This window comes from Ananas comosus, linkage group 14, assembly GCF_001540865.1.
Source record: "Ananas comosus cultivar F153 linkage group 14, ASM154086v1, whole genome shotgun sequence".
NCBI lineage: Eukaryota > Viridiplantae > Streptophyta > Magnoliopsida > Poales > Bromeliaceae > Ananas > Ananas comosus.
In genome coordinates this window covers 6,312,411-6,338,273 of record NC_033634.1, presented here as the reverse complement: position 1 = coordinate 6,338,273, position 25,863 = coordinate 6,312,411, and the positions used below count along the sequence as shown (strand labels likewise).

Sequence of the window (25,863 nt, the reverse complement as noted above, 5' to 3'; positions counted from 1 at the left end):
ATGTTATATGTTAAGCTTTGCACCTCTATTGATTACATTACACCCACGTTGTTTGATTATACTCTACTCGTTGTTTGCATGCTTAGTATCCTGAATAGGAGTAGAGTGGTTCTATCCGCATCCGTATCTGTTGACCTAGTTGGTCTGTTGTGCATTCCGTTTCTGTTGACCTAATTGGTCTGTTCTGCATTCCTCTACTCAGTTATTTCCTTGTTGATATCATACTTAGGAGTAGAGTTGACTTATCTGTTCACTATATCTGTGATTTGGTTGGGCGGTTCCCTATTTTGATATCTATGACCTATTCGGTCAAGTTGCTACAGTTCTATCTTGACTTACGTAGCCGATTAGTTGCTGATGGCCTATACGGTCGGCGTGCCCTGAGGGGCTGGATTGTCGGCTAGTTGCCGATGGATGATCTTTGAGCATACTACATTGATCGCCACTGCAGGTACGCATTTCACGAACACCAGCGGTCTGATCCACCGCAAGAGGGTGTTCTTTTCCGGAAAAGTGATTGGATTGCCAACCCGTGAGCCCAGGGGCTTTATTGCGAGGGTATATGCTTCTGACCCAGGGGCTTCATTGCGAGGGTCAGGTACTATGCTTCTGACCCAGGGGCTTCATTGCGAGAGTCAGGTGCAGGTTGAGCAGTGTGGCATGGGCTTGAGGTCTTCGGACCAGTAGGGCAGCGAGATTGGGTACTTTTGAGCTTATCGTCAGTTGACGCATGCATACAGTAGCTGTAGTGTTTATTTCCAGTACATCCTTATCTGTTTATTGTAGCTACTGTTTTATTTACCTGCATCTATGCTTGTCAGCTCCTTACATATCTCTTTCGTTTATTGTTGTTGCTACTATATTTCCACTGACCCGTGTTGTTGTATAGCTCTTCCTGATCTGGTGAGCACTCCTCGCCTTCATCGGCTTGCGGTACCCACTGGGAGGGGAGACATGTTTACATGTTCTCACCTCCCCCACCATTTTTCAGGTATCGCGGGCGGTGAGGGTTGAGACGAGGCGTGAGGTACGCGTGTAGCGGTCGATAGAGCTTCCGACCCAGGTTATTTCGGTTTAGTTTCTTACCCTTCTTACTTCGGTTGATGTATAGTTTAGTTGGTTCATGTGGTTCAGTGTTTGTTTACATTTGAAAATGTGGATTTCTGGATTTTGTAAAATAAAAGGTTTTCTACCCCTCGTGGTAGCGTTTTTAAAGAATAAAGGTTTCCGTGTAGGAAACAGTTTTCAAAAGAATTTTTCGTGGATTTCTATTTAAACATTGAATGTAAAACTGTGATGTGAATGGTGAATGTATGAATGTATAGGTATCTTTATATTCATTTGGTTGTGGTTGTTTCCTGGCTATACTCTTGTACTTGTGCGACGCCGTGCAAATACAGGGGAGACTCTGTCCGCGTGAGCAGTGGATTCCCTGTATTTGTGGCGGATCTGGCATACCCTGGGGTCAGGTTTCCAAAAAAAAAAAAAAAAAAAAATTTCGCTGTGTTTTAACCTAAAAGGGACCCCGGGGCGTGACAGAGCCCTTGTGGATTCAAAAAAAGAAGTGGGCCCCACAGGGCCCCCCAAACCCAGGGAGCCCTTGTGGGTTCCCAATTCATGTATTTATATAGTTAGTAATCCGTGCTACGCAACAATTTTTTTTCTTACTTTATAAATAATTAATAAATAATAAAATATTTTTATTTATAAAGTAAATAACAATATATTTGGCTCTATTAAATAAAAAAATTTTACAGTTATTTTCTATCATAAAGTAATACGTGTTTACTATATATTTTTGATAGGCCAAACTAAAATTTCCTTGGTTACTGAAGAGATGGCATAGTTTTTCCGAATCAGTTCCAAGTTTATTGAAAACAAAGGCAAGTTCTTTTAGAATTACATAAATACAGGTATTCAATTTATCAATTAGAACTACATCGACCATGACAAAAATTAAAAGTTTAAATTGAATAAAACAATACAAATAAATATCATGATTTCCACTGTGCCCTTATAAACGCAAAATTTAAATAGTTTGTATACAATGGTTAGTGTTCCTTAGGCAATATCTATCAAACCACAAATAATTAACTCCTAGCATCCGAACTTACCATTGGTATTATTATATCATCATACCTAGCTTTTAGTGAAAATGTATAAAAAGTCTCCTATAGCTAGATGCATCTTTATTGCCTTTTAATAGATCCGTATGAGAGGATCAAACCTCCGACCTGTCGGCGACTATGCTAGGCATCGGTGATGAGACGATTAGCTATAGTTAGCAAAGCCCAACACAAATATATTTGTACTCAACACGGTTTTTACCCCCTTTTCTTTTAAGGGGAAGAATTGTTATGTTTAGACCGAATTATCATATTGAACCAGCTGAACTCGGTTAATCTATTCAATTTTCTCAATAGTTGGTTCGGTTTGATTATTCACTTTGAGAATTCAATTAGCCAAGATAACCAAAGGAGCAAATAGATAGCTATTGGATACTTATTAGCCGATAAATGATGATTGAACAATTGGAGTGCTTAATTACTATAGTTGTTGTTTAATTGGAGTGCTTAATTACTATAGCTGTTGAATCAAAGCTTTAATGCACATGATAATTCCATATCTGCACTGATCTCATCTCCCGCAATTGGCTGAGAATTTGATAGTGGTTACCTGGACACTTGCATAGACTGGATCCCTGGAAAGAAAAGCATCTGCCTCAAACATCTTCCTTCATTTATCAGAACAACAGATCCTCGCGACGTCTCACTAAGAACGGAAAATAAATTAGCTAAGATTTGTTCAAGAGCTTCCGGTTTAATCTTCGACACATTTGATAACCTCGAGAATGAAATCATAAAACCTCTTATTTCATAATAAGATGAAGCCTATGCACTTGAGCCTTTCGAAAGCTATGATTGCATAGTGGCTAAAAAATCAAAATAATGTTTCTGCTATTTTTGTGAGCTTTGGGAGCACCATATCAATAACATCCTAGGATTTAACTGAATTAGCTTGGCCACTCGCAGAGAGCAACTTTGCCTTCATGAGGATCATTAGGCCTAGTTTAGTAGAAGGTGGTGTCGAATCATTTCTGAGACAGAAAAATAGACATGAAATGGTAAAGTAGCAAAACCTGAAGAAAAAAAAAAATTCACACAATTAGAGTGAGGCGAAAAGTTTAAAATAAAAGAGAAAAAACCAAGAATAAGCGAAGAATAACACAATAAACAAATGTTATGAATTGAAGTTGATGTGCACAATGAGGACTTGATGAACAGGTGTTATGCACTAAACCAGTAGCTCTATGAAAGCTTCGAAAGAGCACATACAAATATATGTAACTTTTGTGATTAAAGTTAACCAACCAAGTGGTGGTTTCAAAATGTGCATTAATACCTTGAATTGATTGTGACAGGAATAAATTTTGGACTTAGTCACTAAATACCAAATATCCAAAATAGAAAAAAACAAAGAAGATGCTAATTTTAGTTGAGATAAGAGGAAGCACTTTACTTGTTGGTATCCATAATCAGATGGGTAGATCATATACCTGCAAAAGTAGACACAGTAATAAGTGGATAAGCTAACAATAGAGGCACTATAAACGTAGTGGACTTTTGGGCCCACCAACTATTAAAGCCCAATTAATTGAAAATAATATAGCAATGACGAAATTATATTTTAATCATTGAAAAGATGGGCATTTTAAAAAATTTAAAATATGAATTAAGAGAGCACAACTGACCTGTTGCTCATATTTCAGCTAAGGACAATAGCATGCATCAACTCCAAGCCTCGCGGGTGGTCTTAAAGCAATGTCCATCTGAACGATAATTAAATTGATAAATGCAAATTACAACATAATAAAGAAATAAACTAAACCTTTCGAGCGTCTTAAACTTTCAATTCATATATTTATATAGAAAATCTCTGAAGGCAATTATTTTTATCAAACAAATGAAAAGTAGACAGTAAATAACTATATAGAGCAAATGAAAGAGGCTCAGATATGCTTTTGTTTAATCACAACGATATTTAACCACAAATCCTCTTCTCCCTCCTCCAAAACTTTTTTTAGAGTAAATGGCTACAATGGTTGCCTTAGGCCATCCAAACTGCCTTCCCATAAAACTCTTATGGTGTGTATGTAAGAATTTCAAGAAAATGAGAGAGATTTGGATTTACGTAACCTTAATAAGTAAGGTAGCCTCCAAAATCAGCATTGTTCAAGGAAGAACCATTTAATCATCATTGCCTCTAATACCTTAACAATCAAGACCAAATACATGGAACACCTAATTGATGCAGGAGCATCAATTGCCGTTGATGCGTAAGTGTAGCATTTGATCAAAAAGGTGATGAATAGATCCGAATCACTCAGCCCAGAAAACCTACAATTTTGTTCATCCTGAAAGTATCAAATAATAAAGGTTGATTAATGTTNGAGTGGAGACTAGTCGGAACCTCTATAGCTCACTAGTTACCGCGCCTTACACACCGTCCCGACTCCCACCACCGAGATCATCTGAAAAATAGTGGGGGTGAGAACATGTAAACGTGTCTCCCCTTCCAGTGGGTACCGCAAGCCGACGAAGGGGAGGTGTACGCACCAGCAAGTATAACAAGTACAGTAGCAAATAATAGAGAACAGGTATAACGGGTATGAACAAATACTGCTACTGCAAATAATGAACATATGCATCAACTGTAAGTAAACTGAAAACTTAATCACTGTGCCCTATAGATCCGAAGATCGCAAGCTATGTCACAGTATGCTCATCCACCGGCACACAACCTCTGCAAGCACCTGGCAAGAGGCTCACGGGTCGAGAAGACGACCACTTTTTCGAAAAAGAACAACCCCACGGTGGCCAAACTGCTGGTGTACGTGAAGTGCTAAATGAGCTGTGACGATCGATGCGAAATGCTAAATCCACAGGACGGCAACAAGCCGAGAATAGCAACAACTAACACAAGTCCAAGAGATCGCTCGGATCATCGAATCGATCAACACTGATCAATCGGGTCGCGCTATAAGATCATGCAAGATGCACCACACCACTCTACTCCTATCATATGTAGGGAGGAAAGTAGAGAACAATAACTAGAAGTCGAGTGGAATCATGCATATCCATAACATGCAAGGAAAAGGGAAAAGAGAGATATCACTGAGCTAGTCCACTATACCGACTCCGGATTGAAGCACCCACTTGAACTAGAGAAGAGCCTAACTCCCGAGGCTCGCAAGAACATCGACTGGACCTATGAAAGACCCACCAAGTCAAGGTCCATCGAGTCGACTCGAAAACTCTAAACTCACGATCCCGAAATCATCAAAATTTTCAGAAAGTCCACCGGAACGATTTCGAACTCCAATGAATATCCCGGAAGGTACCCATAAGCAACCCAAGTCACCTGCTGTTTGGAAACACACCAATTTAGGTAGTCGGACAGCAAACACAAGTCCAGGGTGCATAAAAACATAAACGCACCTATAATGACCTCCCGAGTTCCCGAAAATGCCGTTTTCGGCACTAGAACCCTCCGTCGCTCATCCGTTGTCTCCAAAACTTTGAGATAGCAAGGAAAAACCAGCCAATAAGGCTCAGCAACAAAACTAGGGCATCCACAACTCCACAAAGTGAGTCCCTCATCGTAAACACGTTCCGTCGACAATTTCGTCAGAAAAATGCTCTGAAACGCGATTCGAATATCGCGAGAGCATCGGGGGCTTGGACAATCAGTCTAGAGGGTCACACGCAGTGGTCTCAAACTGCCCGAGCAGCCCATGCTGTCATAATTGCATGAAAGCCCTCAAACAATACATAAATAGCATAAAACATGAATTTAAACGATAAAATAGGCAACATAACCGCTATCGCGCGATTTGAGACCAATCGTGGGCACCAACATATGGGTCTCATTGCAGCAAAGCCCATGCTCCCTGTCTGAGGCAACAAAAATAGCCGTAGAGCGCACCGGGCCCACTAATATTGCTAGAATATAATGCCCAAAGGAGCGACATCGCCGAAACAGTGAAACGAAGCCTTCCTGACAAAACCCAAGGTGAGCACGCTGAGCAGCGATGAGTCTCGATCATTGTGCTCCCTTTCTTAAAGATCGGGAAGCCCTAGGTTGCTTTAATTAGCAAAGAATCCCAAAATAGCCCTATTTCGGGCTTGGCCAGAGCAACCTTGCTCTGGCTTGCTGCCGGCGGGACTGCGACGCGCCCGCGGGCCAGGGTCGGATGCGGACGAGGTGAGGAACACCATGCTCACCTTGGCCGGCGATGGGGAGCAGCGGTGACGGTGCTGGAAGAAGGTGCGGCCAACCCGAAACTAAGGCTCAGGTTCGGCGGCTCTTCCCAGCGACGACGGCGGTCGGGAAGGTTTGGGGACGACGGCGGCGGGTCCCCTGAGGCCGGAGGGAGGCGGCAGCGACGGCTAAGGGCGGCGGTGGCACTTCAAGAAGCCTTAGCCGCCGCCGCCAGAAATCGCACCAAACTGCAGAGTGGCGGCTGCAGCAGCTTTCGGCGACACAAGGATAACCGTAGGTGGTCGCCGAAGGTCCATGAGATGGGGGAAAAGGGATCCTCCGAGGCACAGCTCCCCTAGTGGTCTCGGGTCCAGAGAGGGAAGAGATGGAGAGAAAGAGGTTGAGGGAGAGGGAGAGGTGATGGTGGTAGCGAGCTTGGCCGACCAGGGAAAGGTCACCGGTGGCCGAGGGTTCTTTCCGGCGCCTCACAGAGGGAGGAAGGGTCCGGCTAGGGCTCGGGGTTGAGGAGACGAGGGCTAGGGTTAGGGTTTCTCATGAAGAAAACCTAGATGCCATCTTAAAAGTAATCGAACAATTGCGAAAAACCCCTAAAAACCTTGACCAAATAATCCGAGTCCTTCAGCATTCGCGTAAAACGCGCCAACACCCCTCGACAAGCGATCCCTCGCGAAACGGTACATAAAATATTGGGTATTTTACAGAAATACCCTTTTCGCAAAATCGTCTCCCATCCTTGATAAACGCGCTATTCCGAACGATCAATTCGCCGGATTTACGAACGGATCACGCCGGCACTTCCGGCACTGCCAGACCATCAAACCTACGATTTTGTTTCATCAGAAATGGTCGCCAATTCACGACAATTCGAACCCTTTTCGAACCCCTTCACCAAAACATACATATATACATGTAACACACTGGACCTTTGCAAATTGCAAGGTTTGAGTGTTTGATCTGTGTTCTGAGTTTTTTCAGGTTTTCTGGAGGGTCGTAGACAGTGTTCCGACCTATGGCTCGCATCCCGAGAATCAAGGTTTAAAACTTAGCACCAAAATCTCTAAAGTGAAGATTTTAGGCTGCTCTCGGGTTGGATTCTGCAGAGCAGAGTACCGGTACTGCATCGGGCCCGTACCGGTACTGCATCAGGCTGTTAACCGGTACCCAGTGCATTTCTCGCAAACCCGAGGCTCAGGTGTTGCGCAGACTGCTGCCTGGCACCGGTGACACTTGCCTGTGTTTGTAACGACCCAGCCCACTAGTAACAATAACTCGTTGGGCCCAACTACAGGCCCAAAATGCTTAAGCCCAGTTATTATTACTAGTGTCTAAGTCTCTTATAAATCCAATGATAATCCCATTCCCATACGATGTGGGATTATTGGGGTGTCACAGACTCCCCTCGTTAAGGCCCTAACGTCCTCGTCAGTCCAATCACACACACAGCCCAAGATCACCAGGCGATGTGAGACTCGTCTCGCTAGCCCGTCATCCAGACCCTGGCTCAGCCGAAACTCGCCACATATGTCCAGCTGGTGAACCGGCTCTGATACCAAATGTAACGACCCAGCCCACTAGTAACAATAACTCGTTGGGCCCAACCACAGGCCCAAAATGCTTAAGCCCAGTTATTATTACTAGTGTCTAAGTCTCTTCTAAACCCAATGATAATCCCATTCCCATCCGATGTGGGATTATTGGGGTATCACAGTGTTAAACAGTATGCAGTGCAGTTCGCAGACTGCTTATTGTTGAGGGGTGTTTTTGCAATTGTCGCTACTCTATAAAGCACCCCACGCCCCTTGCTAGTTTCCTAAGCTTGGAAACACAGGAGAACAAGGTAGGGAAGCTCTTCTTTTCTCCTATTTGATTTTCTTTCCATTTTTCCTTTAATTTTGGTGGTTTAATCACCTCCTTTTGCTTCTTTTTGCTTCTTGGTGATATTTCCACCATGAGAGAAGTCTTGGAGCTTGGATTGGAGCTTATTGGATGAGAGATTTTCAACCTTAGCTCATTCCAAGTTTAGATTGAAGCTTCTAAAGAGGTTAGTAACATGTCTCTCCCTTTTGATTCATGTTTTTGGAGATTTTTGTGTAGAAACCCTAGAAATAAGAAAACTAGGATTTGTTTGGGAATTTTTGATTTGTAATTTTTGAAGCTCAATTGATTGGTTTAGAACCTTCCTTTAGGTTGGAATAGAAGGGTTATAGCTCTCATTTGGAGATTGAGAGAGACTTTCACCATACAAGATGAGTTTTGCCCTTTTCTTACGTTGGTTAATGTTTGATCTTAGGAATGTTCGTTCGTTGCGTTTAACTCTCTTAGTATTACCTTTAGAGAGCTAGGGGGCTAGTGGACACCTTCTCTTACGCAAATGAAAAGGTTGCAAGGAGTTCTTGGTGGGTTTGACCTCACTGAAATGAGTGAACTCCCCCTATGCTATTTCACTTGTTGTAAAAATAGAAATTCATGCATATTCATGCTAGATAGAGTATATGTGAATTTTAGAATGCTTAAAAAAAACATGTGTTATATACGATGAAAAATTACCTCTATGCAGTAGAGAGATTTGCGTATAGTATTCATGCATGTGAATAGCATTCTTTTATGTGAGTTGGAATCATGTTTCATGAAATGAAAATGACTAGAATAATATACTCTTGGACATAAAACTCATGTTTGACATAGTGATAGGCCTTTGGGTCACTAGGTTTTATACCATGTTTTAGACATGATGACATTGGACTTAAGACGGATAATTACGCTTACTTGCCATTGTACTCATTCGCACATGCTTGTGAGGGTCGCTCCCCACAAGCCGGCACTCCGGAGATAGCCATCGCGACATAAGCTCGCCTGTGCGGGATTGGGCGCCGAAATGGGCTGCCGTGGGGGAGGCTCATTTCTAGGGTAGGAATGTTGACTACCACGGGGTCATTAGGCACCGCGCAAGCCGGACTACCCACGGGTAGGTCCTATATGATCGGAACATTATTGAACTAAAATGCAAAGTGGATATTAGGCCAATTAGTAAACAATGACATTTTACCGGTTGCACTTGTGGATATCATGTTGGTTATACTTATGCATATTCATGTTAGAATAGCATTTATATTTGTGGAAATTCATGCTAAAGTAGAGGCATAATAGTTAGTAAGTTTATTTCATGTTTTATATACATGTTGTTCTTTTTATTTAAAAGTTGAACATACTACTTTTGCCTTTTAGCCTAGTGGTGTATTTCGCTGAGGTCGCCCACTGGAAATTATTGATTAATAGTTCTCACGCCCCCTGTTTGTTGTTTTATTCCAGAGCCATCCACCCCGGGAGAGGCTCGAGATCGCGGTAAAGGGATCGCTACTAGCTAATTAGCGAGGAGTATTTTCTACTAGGTGGTTCATCTCTCTATTTTTGTACTTGATGTAGAGAGTGAGAGTTTTGTACTTTTGAGTAGAGACCACCATTTTTGTACCTCTAGTACTTGTATTTGGGATTTCTTATTGTACTACTTTATGATTTGTATTAGTGGATTAGTTCTTTTATTTACCTCCCTGTTCTAGAATTTAGTTGTAATCATGATCTGATATCTCTATATACTTGTCACGCCTTGGGGTCCCTTTCAGTTTAAAANTGACAGATAAGATGGTATCAGAGCATAACGGAAACATAGAAAGAATAATAGAAAATGGTTTAGTTGGACCTAGGAGACCCTAGGATAGTAAACCATAGGAGATTAAGGCTCGTGAGAGACGAGGACTTGTTTCTTTTGGCGAAAGGTTAATTGATTGGGTTGTGTCATAAACCTCTAAAACGGATGTTAGAGGTAGACTCAGGGTGAGGTTTATTCTCAACAGAGGGTGTTCATGTTGGGTGCACACAACATGAAGCCAAGTGATTAGAATAGACGCCCTTGCGTGACTTTCGCCCGATTTGAGTCAGTATTAAGTGTCTTGTGTTCGACCTAGAAGGTCGAGGATTAATAGAGTTGTCGCGTTTTAGGAAGCGATAGCACCGCGTAGGCGATCTTCATTTAGATCGGCGCGGGATGGGTCAAGTGGTGTCCCTGGGCAATTTGAGGCGAGCGGAGATTGGAAGCTTCGCGAGTTTTGGCGTCTCTCATGATCTTTGAGAAATTAACGGAATTCTCGTCGTGTTAGATCACTTTTGGGTCAAATTGACCAAAGTGCGTCGAGAGAAATAGTTGGAAAAAGTCCAATTGACATTCCAACAATGTTAGAAGGGTTGGAATTGAGTTCTAAAAGAGTTAGAAGGGTTTTGGCGTTGCTCGGCACGAATCGGAGTCGAAGCGATGCAAAATCGAAATTCTGGAACATGTATTACCGATTTAACACCAGGGGTGTACCGGTGTAGCATGGTTGTAACGAAGTAAATTCTCGAGAGCCGAGAATTGGACTTCGTCCAGGATTGGCTAGTTGTCAAGTGGGTATGTAATATATCGAGACTTCGATAACCAAGTATCGAACTTTAGTCAAAATGACCAGAGTACGAGGTTGGTACGCTTCGGAAAGGCCGAAGGCGTCAAATAATGCCAAAGTACATTACTGGGGATCTTCGAGAGCTTTGGAAATCAAAATCTGCAAGACTGCAGCTTTTGTGCTCTCGGGGACCGGTCCCTGGTGGGAAAGACCGGTCCCCGCACGCGCAGACAGCGAAAGGGAGGAAAAATCGGCTAAGTCCTTGGTGGACAGCTCTCGGAGACCGGTCCCTGCTGGAAAGATCGGTCCCTGAGAGACCGGTCCCCCAAAGAGAGACCGGATGCATCGGGCGTGAGCTCTGCTGACTGCGGGGAGAAGCTCTCGGAGACCGGTCCCTCGTCGGGGAGACCGGTCCCCGAACCCGAAAATGGCCCAGTCAGGGCAGTGTAAAAGAATAAAAGTTGAGGGGCTTGTTTGCACTTATGCAACATGTGGGCCTATGTGAGGGGTATGAGAGCTCTTTTCTCTTATTTCTCACCCACACACCCTCCCATATCTCTCTTTCTCTCTCTAGCAGACAAGAGGAGGAAGAAGAAAGGAAAGGAAAGAAAGAGAAGAAGAAGGAGGTCTTCCTCATCTTCTTCATCTTCTCCTTGGTTGGAGCTTCTTGGAGAGGTAAGCTTCTAAGCTCTCTCTCATGGTGGATTTCTAGAGATAGATTTGATTGCTCTAGAAATGAGATTTTGTATTATGTGAGGGCGTAGTACCTGCCAGTACAGGTATAGAGCCAGATGGCACTAGCGAAGTGCTAGAAGTAATCTACGGCGAGAAGTGAGACTCGCGGTAGAGATAGAAGTGGCGAAGCGACTCTCAGAGCAATATGAGTTGTAAATTGCGAGAGTTGAGTCGTGATGCTTATGGGAACACCCGAGTGGTCCGAAAATTTCGGATGTCATTCCGGTAGATCGAACAGTGAAAGTAGTATCACTTTTGAGAGAACGGTCAATTAGTGGCCAAGTCTGAGCACGTGGGCCTAGTAGTACCTCAAGGTGAGGTAGGCGGTTGCGCTCGTGCGGCCGGTGTGCATAGGCAAGAGTTGCCTAACACTGGACTTAGTGTGGAATGCTACAGAGGCGTATGACGTTCGAGTAGAGAGTAACCGAAACAACATGGTGCTAGGCTCAACACTATATATCAAGATGTATATATGCTAGATAATAATGAAAGAGCAAAGGTAAGAAACCATCACCGAGCGTGCACCACTGTACCGACGTCGGATCGAAGTACCCACCTGTACAACTGTCGCGTCTATCTCCTGACTGCAAAAGAACGTCAACCGGACCTAAGGAGGGTCCACTGGGTTAGTGTCTAACCCACAACTAAGAAACCCTAAAGGCATAACCCACAACAATCCCACAAACAATTTCACGAGAATCGGTTTCCCAAAACCGATTACCGAACAAACCGGAAGTCCCGAAAACCGCACCGGAACTTCACCGTCGCTCACCCGTCGTTTCCAAACCCACGAAACGACGCGGGTGACCAGCCAACAAGGCTCAGCGACGAAACAAATGATCCCCAAGTACCGTCGGAAGAATTCCGAATCGAAAACGCTTCTATTCGGCGATGTCCCGAAAAACGCTCGAAATGCATTTTTGATCTTGCAAGGGTCCGGGGCTTGGCAATCGGTCCAGAGGTTACTATAGCTCACCATAATGCTGCAACAGCAGACACGGGATATCAAATTGATAAACCTCCTGATTCCATGAATCAACATTATTTCATGTGTTTTTGGGCTTTTTATGGTCCAATCCGTCTACGCAAAGCCAGGGTTATTCAGGCCAAAGATCGATGAATCTACAGACAGGTTCAGGTGCGAAAGGACGTGCTCACCTTTCGGAGCATTTCCGCCACGTGTGGGAAGAGCTCACACGAGACACGAGTTTAAGCTAGCGAGCGGCACACGCGGCTTAATCACATTCTAACACGTCAACCGGAGGAACGTGACCACGGGGATGAGGACGGTGCCTGCACGAAGTAAGATGATCGTGCTCCTTTCACTTATCGGAAGTCTCGGATTGCCGGAAAGGGTGACCGGTAACATAACTACAGTGCTGGAATTAAACAGTAGACATACCGGTGCGGGAGCTGGGTTGGCCGCGGCGGCCGCGAGGCGGTCCACACAAAGTACAGCGACTCCGGCCGCGGGGAAGGGTGGGACGTCGGAGGGGTGTCGGGGCAAGGTGCTGGCCAGCGGCGGGTGGCGGCCGGTGGCGGCAGTTGGAGAAGATCCATTCCTGATTGCCTATCGGTTTCGATGGGTTGCGGCGGCGCGACGTCGGCCGGAGGATCAGGGACGGACGAATGACCCTTCTGCCGGAGTTCGAGGGGGCCGAAAGGCGTGATGAATGGGCGCGGCGGACTTGGAAGCGGGAGGAGACTCAGCACGCCGCACGGGTCTGGGCGCCGAGGGTTCGGCGCGGTGGGCGCGGTGGTGGGATGGGATGGGCGTGCGCAGGAGGCCGCGGAAGGTGAGGATGACGGCGCTGTCGATCTGAAGTGGCGGCGGCTCGCGGATGCGAGTCCTGCTCGGTCTGGGAGTGACCCGCGGCTGGCGCAGGGCGAGCGGGCGGCGGTGCTCGGGGCAGGCGCGCGGGCAGGGAGGCGCGGGGTCTATGAGGTGGCGTGTCCGATCCGCGGGCGAAGGACTTTGGATGAAGGAGATCCCGTACCGTTCGGCCAGAATTATAGGTTTAGCGCAACTAGCAGCAGCGGCCGCGGACGTGTCCGGATGACAGCGGCGAGCGACAGCGCGCGAGGTCGAGCACGGCGAGGAGAGGTGGTCCCAAGGCGTCGTGGGTGTTTCACTGGAGGTTTTCGCTAGAGTTTGATGGAGGCAAAGAATGGATAGAAGGTGAGAGTAAGGTCGCAGGCTGCTCTTCTTCGCGGGGGGTTGTCGTCGGCCGGCGGGGCCTGCGGCACCAATGAGCAGGGCAGTGATGTTGAGGTCGGCTAGGGCTACTGAGTAGCAAGGTTGCTAGTCTAGGGTTTCATTGCATGAACCCTAGGTACCTATATTACCAAGGGTTAATTTGCAACAATTCCTCCAAATGATTTACTGCCCTAGCGCTCACAGATGGTGTATTACGCCTGTACGCAACCTCAGATCAATCAAATCTCACGATTCATGCTGTGGTACATATAATATTAAATCTTTCGCGATTGCTTAACGTTTGCCAATATGACCTCTCAGCGATTTAATTTGCAATTACGGAGATCCGGCTCCGTCGGATTTCGATCCCGATAGACCATTGGTTCGGACTCGGGTGCAGAATCTAAGCATTTTGTTTCGTCGATTGACCCCGATTCCATCCGAAAAATGTCCGGTTCGCTCTCCAATTTCAAAAACCACACAAATATATCAATGTGTAATCCCGCTAAATCCTTTAATTCAAATTCAAATTTGAATCTCCTACCACTAGTAGGTACATGTAACATCCCTCACCTTACTCTAGGTCACATACACAGATCACGAGGGGTGTCATAACGCAAGAATAGCGAAGAACGAAAACCCTCTTTTTGATAAAACTCCTTTTTTTCAAAAACCATGCATCGAATCTGAAATCCATCAGTGCCATTGGTTCCAGAATAGCTGATCCAATCGAAACGAGCTATTGGACCGCTATGAACGGAGTCCGATACGCGCCGAAAGCCAACTCTACTCCATGGCTTCACCAGAAAACCGAAGTTACTATTCACTTAAGTGAAAACTAATAATCGTGTAACTTCTCCGTTTTAGCTCATTTTCTCCTGAAACTTGACGAGTGCTTATGTAATTAAATTACACACATAAACATCGTCAACAGAGAGTTTAGTTGCACTGTAAAAATCTAAGTCCTTACACTATACTTCCTCTCAGCAAGACCATTTTGTTGAGGAGTATAAGGACAAGAAAATCTGTGAATAATGCCATTTTGTAAACAAAGAGTAGAAAACTTCTCATTTACAAATTAAGTGCCATGGTCGGACTGGAAAATTTTTATCGAGCTGTGGAATATGTTTTCAACCATTCTTTTAAACTCCAAAAATTTGTCAAAAACTTTGTGTTCAGATTTTAAAAGATAAAGCCAAGAGAATCAAGAGTAATCATCAATAAAAATAACATAATACTTGTAGTCAGAGAGTGAGGGAACAGGTGATTGTCATACATCCGAATGAACAATATGAAAGGAAAAAGTGGACTGAGATTCTGAATCATTAAACGAAAGTTTGACATGTTTTTCCATATTACAAGCATTGCAAACAGATAATTTTAAAATAGAATATGAGATAATATTATTATTTTTAAGGAATGTAGAAAGAATAGAAAAACTAGGGTGACCTAACCGTCTATGCCAAATATCACTATTAACCCTAGATGCAACTAGTGCTAGCTGTTGCTTATTTCCGACACTTGCAACTTTAGAAGAGAGTGGATAGAGAGATGTTCCCAAACTAGGGCATCGAAGAAGCTCCATCCCGGTTTCCTTGTCCTTCACAGAAAAACCATAAGAGTCAAACTCAAAAAGAAAATTATTATCATGACAGACTGGCGTACGGAAAGCAAATTTTTCTTAATAGAGGGAACAACAAGAACATTTTTAAGAGCAAAGGATTTAGAGGAGGAATGCAATTGAGTTTCACCTATCTGAGTAATATCAAGTAAATTTTCATTACCAACAAGAATTTTTTCATGCCCTTTATAAAGTTTAGAGGTTGAGAGAATACCAGAAGTTGCGGTCATGTGATTAGATGCTCCGGTGTTAGGATACCACACTTTCTCACCAGGTTCATGAAGGTTCATAGCAACAAAGGTTTGAGGAAGATCATCTGCAACAAAGGAATAATTGAAGCGTTGTCTACACTGAAGAGTCGAATGATTAAACTTGCCGCAGATCTGACATTGTGTGCCAGATTTTGGAATGGGGACCACCGCGATATCTACCTCCACAGCTTCCGCATCCACGATTTGCATAAAGAGCTTCACCATCTATAATAGGAGTAGCTGGTGATGTCGTCAAACTAGAACGACGTTGAACTTCAGTTTCCTCTTGCATTAGAAGTGGATGAAGTTGTTCGAAAGTGGGCTTATGTTGATGTGTATTAAGTTGTTCGAAAGTGGGCTTATGTCGCTTGTAGAGCATCACCAATCGATTTAATCTTTTGCATGTAATCGCTTATGTTCATTAAACCTTTCTTTATGCTTCGCAATTCAGACTTTAGAAAGAAAGTCGTGGAAGCAGTTTTATCAAGAAAATATGCTTCAATAGTTTTTCAAGTATCATATGCAGTTTTAGGAGAACTAGAAACAACCATCTGTAATATGCTAAGAGAAAGGGTGGCATTAATCCATAAGAGTATAGTGGTGTCTTCCTTTTTCCATTTTTTATATTCGGGGTTTGCACTTGTTTTCTTATCATCAGTTTCAATAGTTTGAGGCGGTATAGTACCAGTTCCGTCCACATGCGATGTAACATCAAAACTCTCCAAAACATTAAGAAAAATTTGTTTCCACACCAGATATGTGGAATCCGTGAGTTCAAGTGGTATGAGAGTTTTGATACTAATTACTGGCAGGTTTGAAGAGGAGGACACGTTACCACCAAGAAGAAAAAAAAAAAAGAGATCCACCACGAGAGAGACAAATTTGAAAAATAGACCAAGTAATCACAGATCCAGAGGAGAGATGAAAATGAGTCAGAGTTGAACCCGAGATGAACCGGTAGTACTTGAGATCAACCAGGCGACACCAACAAATAGGACCAACGATGTAAGAAGAAACTCCGAAAGGCTGGAAATCACTGTAGCGATCATACTATAGCAATCACTGTAGCAGAACCACTGTAGCGCTGGTACTGTAGCGATTGTACTGTAGCATCGATACTGTAGCACCAGTACTGTAGTGCCGGTACTGAGCAATACCGGGGAGATAAAAATCCAAGGATAAGGGGAGATAGAATACCAAAAGAAAAAGGTACCTATGGAAGAAGGTGAGACTTGTGGTGGATAGTGGCTATGGATCGATATTTCTAAATTAGGGTTCCTGCTCTGATACCATGAAAGAAGGGCAAAAAACATACCCTCATGGATTCTATTGATGATGTTATATAGTACAAGAGATGAGTCTAATATAGTAACAATGTCTAATATAGTAACAATATAACTAGGTATCTCATATCATATAATGCTATTCTAAATATGTCGTAATATATAGTATGTAAGAAAGTGGATCCTCGTCGTATTAAACTACTTTTGGTTAAAATGACCAAAGCGTGGCGAGAAGGATGCTTGGACATGGTCCATGTGACATTCCAATAGTGTTTTTTAAAGTTGAACTCTAAGTGAGTTAGAAAGGTTTTAGCATTGCTCGGCGCGAATTAGAGTCGAAACAATGCAAAATTGCATTCTGGTGCATTGTTAACCGGTGACTAATTCAAAGAGTACCGGTACCCCATAGCCACCGGTACCCCACAGCCACCCGAGAACAATCGACTCTCGGGTTTGGACAGATGAACAGGGGCGTACCGGTGACGCCCACCCGCGTACCGGTACGCAGTGCTGCGAAACAGCAGGTTGGTCTGCTGCAATTAAAATAAAGTGGAGGGTTTTGTTGCAATTGTAGTAGCTTATAAAAGACCCCACACCCCTCCTCTCTCATTCCAGCAGTGAACCCTCTTCTCTCTCTCTTTTTTTTCCTTCCTCTCTCTAGAAGCTCTCCCACAAGGTAGATTTGGAGGGGAGATTGGAGGAAAAGGAAGTTAGGAAGTGGATCTTCATCTTCTTCATCTTCTTCCTCAACATTGGAGGAGCTTGTTGAGGTAAGCTTCATGGAGCTTTAATGGTAGATCTCTAGGGTTTGAATCTTATACTCTAAGAATGGTTTTAATGAAACCCTAGGATGCTAAATAGATGATTATTGCTTGAATCATAGGATGAAATGGTGATTTTTACAATAGTTGAGTATTAGGGTTCAAAAATGGGATTTTTGCAAATGTTTGGGTTTGATCTAAATTAAACCCATATAAACCTACTTGCTAGGTATTCTAACGCGCTAGTAAAGTCGGTTCAGCGATCCGTCGAGTCTACACGAAGATATCAAGGAAAAGTACCGTTTTGGCTTCGTTTTCGCCTGGAGGGCCGAGGCGACGTCCAAAAGTTACAAAATCGGATTTCAAGCATCGTGGCATCACCTAGAGGTGGGGGGTTTCATCCCGTAGCAGTTGAACTTCTTTCTATGTCTTAGTTACATTGTTGACCATGCATCTCTCTTGTTGTTTATGCATTATAGGACGATTATGATTGCATTTCCATTCCTTATATGATTCTCTAGTTGATATTGTTGTGTGAGATGGACACATGATGTAGTGGATATGTAAGGATTTGGGTTATGACATTGGGATCCTATATTGCCGAAACAAGTGATGAACTTAGTGTTTATGTAGTGACATAATGAGTGGCATGTAAACTAAATGATGACATAGACGAGTGACATGATGAGTATAGTGTAGACGAAACACTTGAACTTGAACATTAGGGATAGATGAATTTTCCGAGTTGTGATATGTTGCATGCGGACTTAGTGTAGTTGGAACATTTAAACAAGAACATTAGCGATAGTCGAGTTCCCGTGTTATTGACTAGCCCTAGTCGATAGGGTATCCTCAGTTGGCGAGGATTAGATCATACTCGCATAGTCTGTTTTCGCTTGGCGTGGTCGCTTTACCCAAGTAGTGAGCTCCGGAGTCATCACGTGATGGACTAACGTACCTGTCTAGCAGACGGTCTTGGGTTTTCGAGCGGAAGGGTCTCCTTACCTATGGGATTGCATTGTGAGTCATGGGCAAACCTTCGGGTTAGCCAAGTGATTGGGTGAATACATGAATGACATAACTTATTGAAAATAGTAGCATGATAGTTGACATCATTACTTATAGTTCATTCATACATTCATATTGATTGAGGCATAGTAGTATGATCATAGAATTCATACTATGCAGATGTTGCTTCTCTATCTATCTATCTATCTACTCATGCCTGTTTAGACTTAGTGGAAAGATCGGTGGAGTCGGCGGCCGAACCCACTGGTAACTATTCGTAGTTCTCACCCCAGTTTGTTGCAGGCCCGAGTTCAAGTACACCGGGCGAGGACTGCGGTAAGGGCATAACGCCCTAGTAGCTAGCAGCTTTCCACTTTGCATTAGAGTACCCTCGTGTACATGGATGTATCTAGATGTATAGTTGGAGAGTTACTTATGTATTTTGGATATGAACTTGTAAACCCTTATATATATACATTTTGGGAGATAGAAATGTAATCAATTATGTAATGGTTGGATGACAAATGTAATAGTTAGAACTCTCTCTCTTTGCTCTCTTGAATGCTTGTATAGCTACTTGCATGAATCTTGTACATTGTTTAAGCTTCCTGGGCAACTTATTGTACTTGATTGTCGTTGTTAGCCTTGGGCGGACAGGGGGGACTCTGTCCGTTCGGTGTCTATTCGACGCGCCCCAACCGACCAAATTGGCGGTTGTGGGGCGTGACATAGTATCCTTATATAGCATGAGATACTAAATATGTCGTAACAGGAGGTGTACACAAGGCGAGTATATTCTGAATTTAAAAATCAGCTAAGAGCTAGTACAGGATATGAGTTAACAGAATTGAAAGAAAATTTGTCATACAAGGTAAGCATAATGCCTGATTCTACTTTACCTTATCAAAGAGTACAATATTACACAGTTAGTATTAATCCAAGTAAATAAAGAGTTGAATGTAGTTGTAAGTATTTTGAATTTAGTGATCTTTTATTCTCTCATACATTAAAAGTTATGATTCATCTTAATATGCGTAAAATTCCTCCTGACTATGTTATGAAACGATGGACCAAAGTGGCAAAAGGAGGATCCCTTAGCATGAAATTAAGAAACATAGAAGCTGGTGATTCCTTAAATTCGAAATCTTTAAGATTCAACGCACTCAGTCTTAAAGTACAGAAAATACCATTTGAAGCTTCAAAGAACTTTGAGTCATATCAAATGGCATGTGAAAAAATTGATAGACTTGTTGAGGAGATCATCTCACTAAATAAAGCCTTGAAAGAGAAACAAGGAGATAATATTGCTGATGATATTGGAGATGAACAAGCCTTGTCAATGAGATCATCTCACTTTGTGAGTGACTTTAAGCAATCAAGTAAAATTGGGTTGATAGTGAAGGACCCTCCACATTCACAATGCAAAGGAAGGAGAAAGCCTGAGCGATTTAAGTCCCCTGTAGAAAAGTATGGAAAGAAACTCAGAATATGCGCAAATTGTAAAAAGAATGGTCATAATGTTCAAACTTGTACGGAGGTAATTGATTTTATTTTAAAATGTGCATAAGTAATTTAGTTGTATCTTCTTTTTTTTTGGTTTCTTATATATTATTTGCTTCTTATTGCAGGTACCATTAGCTGAAAAGATTAGTAAAAAAGGAATTAGTGAAAGTGATGAAGAAAGAGAAACTAATTATGAGGGATTGTAGAATTAAAATGCTATTAGTCGATTAACTCAACTCTTGTGTTTCTTTACTTATGTATTTTGTTATGAGTGTTTGTATCTTTTAAAATATACTCTAGACAATAGCTCCTACATGTTTTAGGGAGTGTTGCTTTGTTCAAACTATTATATTTTGGTTAGTAGAGTTTCCATCGGTATCTTTCTCATCATGAAATGAGTTGATCAAAATACTATATTTTTGCTTCTTGTGCTTCAAACTACAGCAGCAGTTTTTGCCTCAAACTACAGCAGTTTTTTGCCTCAAACTGCAGTAGTAGTTTTTGCCTCAAACTGCAGCAGTTTTTTGCCTCAAACTGCAGCAGTTTTTTTAGATTCTTGTGCTTTTTGCAACTTGTTATACTTCTTGTAAAAACTACAGTTTTGCTGCTAACCAATTTTCCATCTGTATCTTTCTCATCATGGAATGAGTTGATCAAAATGTTATATTTTTACTTCTTGTGCTTCAAACTGCATCAGCAGTTTTTGCCTCAAACTGCAGTAGTTTTTTTCCTCAAACTGCAGCAGTTTTTGCTTCAAATTGCATGTCACGCCCCGAGACCCGCCTATTTGGTCGGATTCGGGCCCGCTAACAGACCGTCGAACGGATAGAATTTTCCCTATACGTCCTAGGCGTCGCAATCAATACAATTCGCGAGGTTCCAACCAGGAACGGATTTCAAGCTAAGATTGCATAAGGAAGTATCAAAAATATAAAACAACTAAGATATTACAAGCATTCACATCACATGCTTTTTACATATTACATTCTCGTTTTCCTTTCTTCCAAATACAATCCAAATTATTACAATATTGCTTTTACTCTTTTCTACACCCCTAGCTAGGTTGACTCGGGGTACCGCTATCTCTGGTCTCAGTGGTAGGGCGCTATATACGGAGCTACGCCCTTTCCTCGCGCTGTCACGCCGCTCGCATGCGAACCTGAAACCCCAAAACCACGTGGGGTGAGAACTATTGTCCATAGTTTTCAGTGGGTACGGCCACCCAAGGGAAGAGCTCGACCCACCAGGTCCGAAGGAGGCACTGCAACATGTTACTCCAACAGATATCCAACAGATATATATGCAAGTATTAAAATATATGTTATGCCTCTCAACATGCAACAATGCAAACCATGCAACAATGCAACTCAACATGCAATAAGCTAAGTAGATCGACCGATTCTACTTTCAATCCTGCTATTCATAGCTCATCCAATTGACATCTAAGGTTTCCTCTATCTTAAATTCATGTCATTTACAATTCTTCTCATAAAGTTTCATTTACCTTTATTAAGCTATCCACCCGACTCAATCTTGAGTCAATCAATCGCGGAGTACCGCGTAAAGCTAGGCTCAAGGTGAAGGACGTCTCACATGCACCTCAGCCTCAAATCTACTCAACTGGGATACCAACTGGGATGCCAATCCACTATGCTGTGATTCATCCATAGCTTACAAGAATGTCACCCAATCTCACTGGCTAACCAAAAGGTTAAGCTCGACTTACATCTCAAATTTCGCGGTGAGGAGACTTTGCGCTACACACCCCCGAGACCGTCTGCGGGACAATTACATCTGCCCCAACGCGACTACTACTCCGGAGCTCACTACTTGGGTGGAGCGACTACGCCAAGGTTAAACAGACTATGTGAGTATGATCCAATCCTCTCAACTCGAGGATACCCTGTCTACTAGGGATAACAACAACACGAAAAATCCACTAATCCCAATACTCATGTCACAAGTGTCTCTACTACACGAGTTCCAAAACATGTCATAATATTTTTACTACACTAGTCCAAATGCCACTCGATCTACTTGACAATCTACTAGCCCACATCGAGTATCATAGTTTTCACTTTCTTATTTTTCAATGTCGAACTCTCTAATCAACCTAGAGTTATCGATCCAAGTTCACATCTATATGAATCTAGCATATGCTACAACATGTCATTATGCATATTCATCTAACATAATCCACAATATGTCAACATGCATATTCCATCTCATGCATTCATATAGCCTCTATGTCATGCATTCATCTAGCATCTTATGGTAGGTAACAACATCAAGTATAATATGATTCCTACATTCACAATTATCATGTACAACCTACCAAACATATGTATATGCATCAATAGTAACCATGCATCATCATAATCATCCAATGGTAGTCTAACATAGCATTTATCTCATGCATTTATATGTTTTACAACTAACTATCATCTAACTACCATATATGCATCAATGATAATTAACACTTCACTTCGATACGGAAGTGAGCTAGTATCTTCGGTGAGCACAACCCACCTCTTAACGCTTTCCGATTACTTATAGTCACTTGCAATCGGTCTCCCACGGCACGGGCTATCCGGTTCGGCCCGAACTCGCAATAGGCAACCGAACATTCGCCGATCCTCAACCTAGAGTCTTCAAGGATCTTTCTCTAACCTTCAATTAGAGAACAATAGGGTTATACTAGATCAAAACCCTATAATTTCCAAAACCCTCATTCTAATCCTAGCCTCTACACATGCTGCAAATAACTCAAATTAAATGGAGAAAACATGTTAACATCATATTAGAGACTACTAGAACACTATGCATTAAGGATTAAACCAAATCCCAAACACTTACCGAAATGCGAACGCTGAGATGGAAGCACGTCGCTCAACCGGGTGCACGAAAATCCGATCCGACGCTCCGCACGGGTTCCCAAGCCCGCTCTCCACCAAGCCTCCGAATTTGGGAGAAAAAGATCAAGAGAGTAGGGAGCTATTTAGAGAGAGAAAGGGAGGGTTTCTCTCTCCTTCTCCATTCCATATGTGTGTGTGTGTGTGCTGGCTAGGAAGAAGAAGAAAGGGGAGAAGAAACCCCTTTTATAGCCAACCTCCTCAAAACACTATTACAATTAGCAGTTTAGCAGCTCAGAATCTGTTCCTTTTCACCGGAGCCCTTCTGAATGTCCGTTTTTTCTCAAATTTGACAGTCGGCCTCGGTTTAAGCTAAACAAAAGAAAGATATCTTAATCTTTTAGTTTCGACCACTTTTGGTCACCGAAAGCCCTACCGACTAAAAATCTCTAGCAGATAGCAGTTAGATTTTATTTTTCACTTTCTGGGTATCAAAATGACATGAAACTTTAAATCTAGTCTCATAAAAATAATCCCGATATATTCTCAGATTTTCATAATTTTCTGATACTGTGAATTTTCCGCTAAAATATCGGCCCCGTTCCTTACAGAAAATTCTAAATCTTCTGTTTCCTTTCCGATTTCAACACAAGTCACTCCAGACTTATATTTCACTTCTTTAAGTCCAATAAAAATAATATCTTACACTATTTGTATTTGCACTTACCTTTATATTAAAATACGGTACATTACACTGTAGCAGCAGTTTGAAGCCTCAAACTACTGCAGTTTCAACAAACTGCAGCAGTTTTTTGCCTCAAACTGCAGCAGTTTTTTGCCTCAAACTGCAGCGGCAATTTTTGCCTCAAACTACAACAGTTTTTTGCCTCAAAATACAGCAGTTTTTGCCTCAAACTGCAGCAGTTTTTGCTGTTTGCACAAGAAGTTCAAAAATTGGCACCGACAATTCAGAAAGTTTAACTTTTTACTTGAACAAATAAATTCCTGAAACCTTTCTACATCCTTACAATCACATCCCAAATCTCAGCTTTGAAAGAAAAAATCCATCTGCTGAAAAATTAAGTTGGAATTGGTCAACATTTATTAGGGGGGGAATAAGACATTAACAAAACAGTACACAATCATCGATCAATCTCCATTTCCAATATGCAAACAGATAAACATCACATCCGCGCAACCAATAAGAAGCTTCGCCAGCAACCAAAAACCCTTGAGCATTGTAATTAAGTAATTTGCCAAGAGTTTTCTTGGAAACACACTTCATTCACGGTAGCAACTTTACAAAAATTACAAAAAGTAATACAATTACTAAAATGAAAAATATCCTCATCTCAACTCGCATTTCCTCTATCTCATTTCTTGGTGAACAAACAATTTTATTATTTGACGATTCAACAGTTTGCGTCCTATTGGGTGAGATTCCAAAGGAGGTCAATTTAGAAGTGTCTGTTTCTGAACTGTTGTGCTCCATGTCACACCACTTAAGAAGAACAAAAATTATTATTGTAGCTTCCATCTGTTCGTTTAGTATAGTTGAGGCAGTCATAGAAGCGCCGACCTGGATTTGCATGTGTATGTGTATGAGAGGTTTTAATTTTAGCTGGCTTTTCACAATAACATATAACTACAGGCGATTGAGCATTTCCAGTAATCTTCCTCTCCATTATAGAGATAATCTGCGAATAAATTTATCAAAAAAGTTTCAATAGGATATAAAAAAAAGTATACCTTCTACTTCTACTATTTCATACCATCTAAAGCCAAAATAAATTAAGAATACAATGAATAAGACATTGTATTATATTCATATTAGAAATTTAATAACATCTAATCAATTTATGAATAGTACGACCTTTGAAGGATCAAAAATTGAAATAATTACTTACAATTATACTAAAAAATTTTTATAAGGAATAAATAATTTTTGATAACTTATTCCGACATCCAAGCAGAGCCTTAACTACTACACAATTATTTACTAGCTGCACTCTTATATACTTGCTGCACATTTATTTACTAGCTGCTCAGCAGTTGATGAATGAGATAAAAGCAAAAAAAGAGATAGAGGCCAAAGTTGCTTAGTTATACAATGTCACGCCCCGGGGTCCCCTTTTTTGTTTAAACATCGAATGCAAAACTACGGTGTGAATGGTGAATGTATAAATGTATAGCTATCTGTATATTCATTTAGTTGTGGTTGTATACTGTTTGTACTTTTGTACTTGTGCGACGCCATGCAAATACAGGGGAGACTCTGTCCGTGTGCGCCGCCGCTACCTTAGGCCGTGCGCGCCGCCTTCCCCTCGGCCTCCGGCGACGGGTCGTCGCCGTCCCAAGCCTTTCCCGGACGCCGCCGTGGCCGTCGCCACCCTGTGAGCCCGAGCCGAGGCCGTGAGAGCTCGGGTTGCTCCAGCGCCACTGCCACCGCCATCCGCCACCGACCGGCGTGAGCACCCCCTCTCCTGGGTGGGCCGCACTCGCCCACCACCGGCGCTCCCGCCGCCGGAACCCTCTACTGGCCGGACTGGGCCCTTGCTCTCCACGGGTTTGGGAAGCTAGGGCATCAAGGCCCGCCGTCGTCGCCGCCTCCCGTCGCCTGTTGACGGGAGCCCCGGCCTCCTCTGACCTGGGGCACCTTCCCCTGGCCGGCCTGCCCGCTGTCCGGCCGCCGCCGGCCACCCCGAGCCCTGCCTAGCTCTGTAAGCTGGTTTTCAGCCTTTCTGCACATGTTTTTCTGTTCTAGTCACTGTTCCGGCGACCCGAGGCTGTTCCGATGCCTCCGGAGGTGAGCACGGTGATCGTCTATCAGTGCTGATAGCAGCAGTGCCACCTCCATTTAGGTCACGAGCCCTTGTTAGCGAGATAAGTATGATTTCATATGGTGCGCCGCAGTTTACTGATTTCGCGTCGCTCGGT

At 42.7% G+C, this 25,863-nt stretch overlaps 1 protein-coding gene and 1 long non-coding RNA gene across 2 annotated transcripts; one reads left to right on the top strand and one right to left on the bottom strand.

Moving 5' to 3' along the window:
* LOC109720754 lies at positions 2,515 to 4,411 on the bottom strand. The gene is made up of 4 exons (XR_002219054.1): positions 4,197 to 4,411; positions 3,752 to 3,829; positions 3,520 to 3,556; positions 2,515 to 3,139 (listed from the first exon to the last, which is right to left on the bottom strand). It is a non-coding gene; the product is annotated as an uncharacterized LOC109720754 (long non-coding RNA).
* On the top strand, positions 19,565 to 20,452 carry LOC109719923. Its single transcript, XM_020246771.1, has 2 exons — positions 19,565 to 20,108; positions 20,200 to 20,452. Exons 1-2 carry the CDS (start codon positions 19,587 to 19,589, stop codon positions 20,278 to 20,280), a joined length of 603 nt encoding a protein of 200 aa, XP_020102360.1. The 5' UTR covers positions 19,565 to 19,586; the 3' UTR covers positions 20,281 to 20,452.